This window comes from Harpegnathos saltator, unplaced genomic scaffold (assembly GCF_003227715.2).
Source record: "Harpegnathos saltator strain DR-91 unplaced genomic scaffold, Hsal_v8.6 scaffold395, whole genome shotgun sequence".
NCBI lineage: Eukaryota > Metazoa > Arthropoda > Insecta > Hymenoptera > Formicidae > Harpegnathos > Harpegnathos saltator.
This window is the reverse complement of record NW_020230200.1, coordinates 159,110-167,558: the sequence shown is the minus strand read 5'-3', so window position 1 is coordinate 167,558 and position 8,449 is coordinate 159,110. Positions and strand designations below refer to the sequence as shown.

The window sequence follows — 8,449 nt, the reverse complement described above, 5'->3', positions numbered from 1 at the left end:
CTCCCTCGGTCGGCGCTAAGGCCGACCTTCAAGACGGGTTCTAAGAGTACCCAAAGCAGTAGCGTCGCCAATCGGTATTGGGGTGAGCGCGGGATGGCGAACCATCTACGTGTCGCCCCGTAAGGCCTGTCGAAGGATCACCATCGGCCAACAGCAGGCCAGGACCGGGGACGGCGCTTAGTTCCATGCCTCCGAGTGATCGTGGCGCGCGCTTGCGACGGGCTTGACGCAGAGATAAACTGCGGCCTGACACCGTGCGAGTACCGACGGACAGCCGGCCGGGCTTCCGGTGATTTGCTGCGTGCCGTTTTACCGGCGACGCGGCAGTCACCGCATCCGGGCCGTAGACCGATACCCAGCGAGTCGCGACGTTCTACTAGAGGAGAAGTGCACGACGATGACGTCAGACATGCGCGTACGGTAGCGTGCCCGCGCGAGAAACCGCGGGACATCGCCGACCGACGCGAAGTCAGCGGCGCTAACAATGAATCTCCCCGTTCGATCTTTTGGGTTTCTTAGTGTTCCGTACGGCACGTGATGCCATACGGAAGGTCGGTCGCTGGCCCTGCAGCGAGTCGACGCTGCAGGGCGGGCGGCCTGGTTCCCGGGGCGTTCTCGCTAGCAGCGGGGGACGCGGGTTCTCGCGAGCGAGCGCGCGGGACCCCCACTAGGTCCAACCGCGGCCGCTACACGGCGCGGCTCGCAATTCCGCTGCCCGCGGGCAAGATTCGACCGCCCAGATATATAACCAGGCGCGCCGTGGCTGGCCTTTGCCTTGCCTTGTCTTCTGCCTGGCCAGTTTTGGGTAGCAAGTAGTGCTACGCGTTAGTGCATCGTGTACTGGTGATTACCGACGCGCTTTCTAGTCTTCCTAGGGCGATCGGTCTTTTGTTTCAGATTCGAACCACTGCTCTATATACTCTGCTGAGTTGAAGGTGGCGCCGATACACCCTGCTGGGTTGAGGCTAATGGTTCGAATCTCGTTGTGATCTCGGACTCACGGCGTTGCCGTGATCTTAGGAGCGACTCGACCGTCTCCTCGAAGCTTCGAGCTCCCTTGTTGCCCAAGTGTCCGTAGGGGGCCTTGGCGGTTTTGGAGCGGCTCGGTCGCAGTCCTACAGCGTTCGCGCTCCTTCGTCCAAGTGTCCGTTGGGAACTTGGCCTTCTCGCAGGAGCGACTTGGTCGTCCTGCGAGCCGGAGCTCTCGGAGCTCCATTTCCACGCGTCCTCGGGACCGTGGCTAGCTATTGGCCGTTACGTCCGGAAGGGCAGGCCATCCGAAATGACGGAGGTCGTTTCGGTGCACGTCCTTGGCATACTTCGGGTGCAGCGCACCGTTGACGTCACGGACGTATGTCCTACGGGACTTGCGTAAGCGACGTTGTTTCGCTTGTACATAGTTGCGTCGTTCTCCTGCGTTGTTCCACTTGCGTTTACTACATTACTTCCGCGACACTCTATTGCGACTACTGCGTTCGTTGCGTTTTACTTCGGCGTCTATCTATCATTGCGTGCGTGTCCTCTCTTTCTCTCTCTCTCGCGATCGCTTGGCCGCCGTCCCTGAGCGCGGTGCGTCGGCGCGCGACGTTGCGTGATCAGCAGGGTCGCCTTACGAGGCCCAGGCCTTTGATCAGGATGACCGGTCGGTCGTCGAGCGGACTCGAGCGAGCCTGGACGCAGGCGGACGTCGCTCTGCGATCCCATATTTCCAGCCAGCTCTCCGGAGCTATCATATGTTCGGTCTTGTTCCGAACACTTAGGTTTACCCCTGAACGGTTTCACGTACTCTTGAACTTTCTCTTCAAAGTTCTTTCCAACTTTCCCTCACGGTGCTTGTTCGCTATCGGTCTCATGGTCGTATTTAGCCTTAGATGGAGTTTACCACCCACTTAGAGCAGCACTCTCAAGCAACCCGGCTCTAACGAGAAATCCTCCCGAGGCGCATACCGGTCACTACGGGCCTGGCACCCTCTGCGGGTAAGTGACCCCATTCAAGATGGACTTGGACGCGATGCGACACCTCGGGATAGTCGGACCCTCCCGAACACCACATTTCCCTGCGGCGGAACCGCGGGATTCAGTGCTGGGCTCCTTCGTGTTCGCTCGCCGCTACTAAGGAAATCCTGGTTAGTTTCTTTTCCTCCGCTTAATAATATGCTTAAATTCAGCGGGTAATCTCGCCTGCTCTGAGGTCGTCGTGAACGTTTGTGCTTGTAGGAAACGACGGTGCGAGAGAGACAGAGACTCTGTGGTCTTCTCTCCTCCCCTATCTCGCGCTTAACGCAGCATCGTGCGTAATGCGCGGCGGATCATCCGCGGGCGTCGCGCGAGAGCGCGACTCCCCAGAGACAAGTCACGACGCAACGTGGCGGTCCGTATGTATACGTTTGAATGACGAAGCCTCGTGGACTCGGACAGGCGATCGGTTCGCGATCCAAACCAGCAGACATCTGCGCGAAATATTATGGGTGCGTTTCGTTTCTCGTATGAGACGCATGGATGCCTAGCATAGGACGTATAGTGCATGGCCCGTTCCATTTCTCTGATACTCTTCATGCACTGACCATGCGTTTTGAATAATGTAACAGTTTCTATGCTGTTCATATGTAATATGGCGGCTCAAATAAGCAACGTTTAAAGTTTGTCAAGGTATTTGATGGTTGAAATTTAATTTGTACACTTTTATTTGGATAATCATCCGTATAATTTTATTTAAACTTTTATAAAGCGAGTTAGGGTGTTTTAATCCGCAGGGACCATCCCGTAATAAAACAAGAATAAGATGGCGACTAAATTAACAAAAATAGAACTAGATGCAATAATTGCTGTCACATCACTTTATGTGATGAAAGAAGATTCCTTTTTAAGCAGTAGCGATAGTGGTAGTGAATCATTTGAAAGTGACTTTTCAAGTGATGAAGAAAGTGAGGAGTCAACTCTATATGCCATTCTTATGGTAGGAAACACAAGAGGAGAGAATATTCTTTGTGAAATATTAAGAGATTATGTTGAACGAGTCGTACCAGGATATTCACGTCTACAATTTAAGGAACACTTCAGGTAAATTGCAAATTATATATTTGTGTGATAGTATTATACGTTGTTTTTCAGCAAATGACATAGGTGACACAAAGCAATAGTGATTTCCTACAATGACACAATATGATATAAGTATACTTAGTTGAAGAACTAAGTACACTTGTCATGTTGTGTCGTAAGAAAGCACATATACTTTGTATAACCTATATGATTTGCTGGTAAGCAACCACTGTTGTAAAAGTTAACTCTTTTTTGTTGCAGGATGTTTCCTGAAACATATGAAATGATTTTACATCTGATTGGGCCAGCTTTATGTAAAACTAATGCAACAGGAAGAAAGCAACTACATCCAGGAAAGCAATTGTTAATATTATTATTGTTTTTGGCTACTCCAGACAGCTATAGGTATTTGCTTTCATTCTTTGTAATAACTGATTTTTTGTGCTATTTGCTTGTAGAAATATATAACGTATTTGTTTTTACAGATCCATACATGTTCAATTTGGAGTTGGAAAAACAACGGTGTTCAGAGCAGTAAGGCGAATAACATACGCTTTACATTGCCTAGCACCAATATTTATTCGATGGCCAAAAGGCGAAGCAGTAAATCGTACCATAGAAGAATTTTCTAAATTAAGAGGTTTTCCAAAAGTAATTGGAGCTCTGGATGGATCATATATTAAAATTCGAGCTCCAGTGAAGGATGCTACTTCATATATATGTAGGAAACAATTCCATGCTATTTACTTGCAGGCTGTATGTGATGCAAAATCTGTATTTACGCATTGTTATGCAGGACATGTTGGCTCAATGCATGATGCAAGAGTCTTTAGAAATTCCGCACTTGCACATTATATTGAGACGCCAAATGAGTATTTTCTTTTAGACTCGCATATTATAGCAGATTCTGCATATGCAATTCACCCGCATGTAATAGTTCCATTTAAAGATAATGGGCACCTAACAGCACTTCAAAAAAATTACAATTTTTGTTTATCCTCGACTAGAATGCCCATAGAACGAGCTTTCGGCTTGTTAAAAGTTCGGTTTCGTATTTTATTAGACTGTTTACTTTTAAGGGGTAACATCAGTGTAGAATTTTGAAAAAATCGATTTTTTTTGCTTAAACGATAGTTTTGACCTTCAAAAATAATATCCCCAAGGCTTTTGACCGAAAAATTTTTTTTTACCGACATATAGCGATCAAACCTAAAACCCGCCCGTTGCGCGCTCAGCGTGTGCTCGACGCTTCAAAGCGTTTACTGGTCTTAGATATATATCTGTCTCAGACTATTCATTTTTAAGCTTTGCTAGTATATACATAAATGGCATTAGAAGTATTTTTGACTACGTATATGTTAACCTAGCAACAGTACGACCGTTAGAAGGACACTACCTGTAGAGTTGAAAAGACGTTACGGTTAGAAATTCCTCTCTTCTAAGTGAATATTTGCCGAAATTTCAACCATGAGTGACAAAAATGTTGTGTATTCTGGAAGAAAAGGTACCAGAGAGTCTAGTTGGCATTCTCATCGAAGAGGTATGGGAAAACATCGACTGAAAAATCGTTATGAAGCGGAGAGAGACGTTGAAGGAGTGAGCACGTCTGCCAAGAAATTGAAGACTGCAAGTGAAAGTGACATTAATGTTAATCAATCATTTGGCTACTGCTTTGTTAATTTTGTTGCCGTTTTTACTGCTATCTCGAATGTTATAGTGTGCCATAAGTGCCATTCTAGAGTGACTTTTAGTCATACTTCAATGCGCGGCTTGGGCTTAAAAATAAATGTTACATGCGAAATGTGTGACAATATTAGTAGTGTTCCGAACAGTCCAGTTATTAGAAATGCGTACGAACTGAATAGACGAATAGTACTAGCAATGCGTTTATTAGGAATCGGTATGAATGGATTGATCAAGTTCTGTGCCTTCATGGATCTGCCTCGGCTGATATTTCAAACCGTTTATACAGCTGCTATGGATATAATTTCGGTCGCCGCTCGCTCGGTGTGTCAGATTAGTATGGAGAGAGCAGTAAAAGAAGAGAAGGAAATGACTTCTGCAGAAGGACGAGATGATAATGAACTGACTGTATCTGGCGATGGATCTTGGAGGAAACGAGGATTCACGTCGCTTTTCGGCTTAGTTTCTTTAATTGGCTGGCATACCGGAAAAGTTGTCGACATCATCGTCAAATCTAAGTACTGCAAAATTTGTGAAACTTGGGAATAGAAAAAAGATACCGAAGAGTATGCGGAATGGCTTGAAACGCATAAGACAGTTTGCCAGTCAAACCATGAAGGCTCTGCAGGAAAAATGGAAATAGATTCAGTAATCGAGATGTTTAAACGTTCCCTTAGTTTGTATAATATGAAATACATTTCTTACATCGGCGACGGTGACAGTAAAACTTTTAAAGGACTTATAGATGCTCAGCCTTATGAAAATACTGTTATGCAGAAAAAAGAATGCATCGGTTACGTGCAAAAACGCATGGGAACTCGATTGCGTAACGTTAAAAAATCAAAAAAAGGCCTAAGTGGAAAGGGTAAATTGACTGGTAAACTTACTACTAGGTTTAAGCTAGGTACTTACTACAGCTGGAGGAGAAACCCAGCTTTTCTCACCAAATAAAGAATCCATAACCGAATAGTATGCCCAACAACTATTATGATTGCCACTCTTGGCATTGGAATCTTTAATTTTCTTATATGTCCTCTTCAAGCTTGACATTTTATTTTGAACTTGTACACCAGACACTTTGTAATTTGATTTTCGTAATTCAGAAGCAATCTCAGACCATAGTTTATTATGACGTTTCAGTCCACCAGTAAATTCATGCTCTCTTTCTTGGTACAATTCTAAAAAGAGCATAATAGCCTTCTCTGGCCAAGTAAATATTTCTTTTCCATCACTATCTTCCTTGTAATCTTCTTTAGCACCTTCCTGTGCATCACTTTCAAATGATTCTACAACTTCTGAGTCCTCCAAATTTTGATTTAAATCGTTGGAATTTGTAAGTTCCTGAACGATAGTGAAACTCCTTCTCTCTGATTCTTCTCTAATTAACTTTTGGAGTAATTCTTGATCTACAAATCAACAAACAAACGATTATTAAATCTATTGAAGAAACGAATAGTGAAAAAAATATCTAGTCTATAATATTCGCAGTATTTTTTGATAGATTAGGAGAATTTCTAATAACATACTTACCTCCTTTAAGTACTTGTTCATACTGTTCTGGTAATAATCTAATATTATATAGCTCTTCTTTTTCGCCGACAAGAATTGGGACAGTTATCTTTGTATCCGGCATTTTTGTGAATTATATAATTTCACGATTTACCGACTCTTTACCAACTATTCTTTTCTTCTTAATAATAGTTCTGCCCAGCTAAAATATCGTGGCAAGTTGCTCACATTAATAAAACTAATAATTATGTTTAAAAAAATTGAATTCCCTTTACAACTCAACATAAATTTCTAAAAAACGTCTTAAAAACATCATAATAACTAAAAGACGTTTTACTTGTACAGACGTTTTTAAACAATTTTTAAATACTTTTAAAACATCTTTCATAAGTTTATGCTATTTAGGAAGTTTATATAGAAGATAAAGAAATATCTTGAGAAACCTAACCTTGTTTCACGTTTCAATTCTGCGCAAAAATATACTCCATGCATAGACTGCGTAAACTGCCTCAGCTCGTGAGGTAAGGCACTCCATGCAGTTTCATGCACCGGAAGAGGCGGGTCAATGCATTGGCGGCAAGTTAAATCATGCACGCATAGAGTGCGCATGAAGAGAAACGAAACGGACTTTCATGCTCCTATGCGCATCATGCAAGAAACGGAACGCACCCTGAGTCTCTGTGCGTCATGCGGACTTGCACGCGGCAGTGCCATACACCGCGCGAGTCGGACGAGAAAGGGAGACAAGCTCTCTTTGTCACTCATGCGTCGTCGACCGGTATGCACGCCGTTCGTTGTCCCAGCTCGCAGAGGTCGGCGGGTGGAGGTGACTCTGCACGCGCTCGACGCGGCAGAGCACCTACCTTCCTCCCTCGTTGTGCTCGTTCCACCTTGACAACGACGACGTGCTTCCAGCCGCGCCCAATGAGAGAGAGCTCTCCGTAACTTTCCCCTTGTGCGAAGGTCGCGGGAAACAGACACTCGCTATCGCGTGTGTGCGTTCGATGTCGCTCGACGATGAGGAGGAAATCGCCTTTCGTTTCTTTCAGACGACGCGTAGGGGAGACCGACCGGCCATTCTTCCTCGAGATTCCTGGTCCCGCCGAGGGCGTACACGACCAGCTTTTCTCGGGTCGAGAGGGAGGTCTCGCGCTCCTCCGCGAACGTCCAGCTCGTACGCCGTCGTTTGGCTATCCGCGACTCAACAAGAGGACGCTGCGAGAACATCTCTTCACTCGTGTCTTCTGCCTGCTGAAAACCCTGCGCGCGCACGTCGAGGACAGAGAGGGACTCCGTGGCGCAGCGCGCACGGATCCCTGCTTCGATGCTGCTCCTGCGATGACGGCGGGGGTGAGCGAGGCCGAGCCGAGAGAGAGAGAGAGAGAGAGAGAGAGAGAGAGAGAGAGAGCTGCGGAAGCGCAGCTCCGGCGCAAGCAGTCTTTGGGTACGTAAACGATCCTCAGCCAGGCGTGGTCCGGGAATTGTATCCGTTGACAGCAATGTACGTTCGAAATGTCGATATTCATGTGTCCTGCAGTTCACACGTTGACGCGCAATTAGCTGCGTTCTTCATCGACCCACGAGCCAAGTGATCCACCGTTCAGGGTAATCTCTTATACATTCGTCTGCGATCGGCGAGGGCACGCGCGATAAGCGCGCGCTTTTCTTCGTCCATCTCGCAATGTTCGTTACATCGTCCATCAAAGTGGCGATTCAGCCGAACCGCCTGGCAGTGTCCTCGAATCGGATCACGCGGGAGTATTAACGGCGATCGGCCGAGGTCTCACGCCACTCTTACACGCTTGACTCTAGAACACGTGACCGCCGGGGCGTAAGCCCTCGGGGCACGCGCTCCGCCCAACCGAGTAAGTAAAGAAACGATGAAAGTAGTAGTATTTCACCGGCGATGTTGCCATCTCCTACTTATGCTACACCTCTCATGTCTCCTTACAGTGCCAGACCAGAGTCATTCTCAATAGGGTCTTCTTTCCCCGTTAATTTTTCCAAGGCCGTTCCCTTGGCAGTGGTTTCGCTAGAAAGTAAATAGGGACAGAACAGAATCTCGTTAATCCATTCATCCGCGTCATTAATTAGATGAAGAGGCATTTGGCTAAGTATTCACGCCGGCCGGCACGTCTTACCGCTTAGTGTGGGTGCGGTCCCTCACAACGGGTCCTGGTAGACTGACTCTGCAGGTTGATTATTGAGCCACTCATTT

The 8,449-nt window shown here is 46.4% G+C and overlaps 1 protein-coding gene and 1 pseudogene across 1 annotated transcript; one reads left to right on the top strand and one right to left on the bottom strand.

The window, feature by feature from the left end:
* Positions 1 to 2,782: 2,782 nt before the first annotated feature.
* Positions 2,783 to 4,143, top strand: LOC109504097 (putative nuclease HARBI1). Its single transcript, XM_019842755.1, has 3 exons — positions 2,783 to 3,060; positions 3,301 to 3,444; positions 3,525 to 4,143. The coding sequence occupies exons 1-3, from the start codon at positions 2,783 to 2,785 to the stop codon at positions 4,141 to 4,143; spliced, it is 1,041 nt and encodes a 346-aa protein (XP_019698314.1).
* Positions 4,144 to 7,684: 3,541 nt separating this feature from the next.
* On the bottom strand, positions 7,685 to 7,839 carry LOC112589079 (uncharacterized; annotated as a pseudogene).
* Between the last annotated feature and the right edge of the window lie 610 nt (positions 7,840 to 8,449).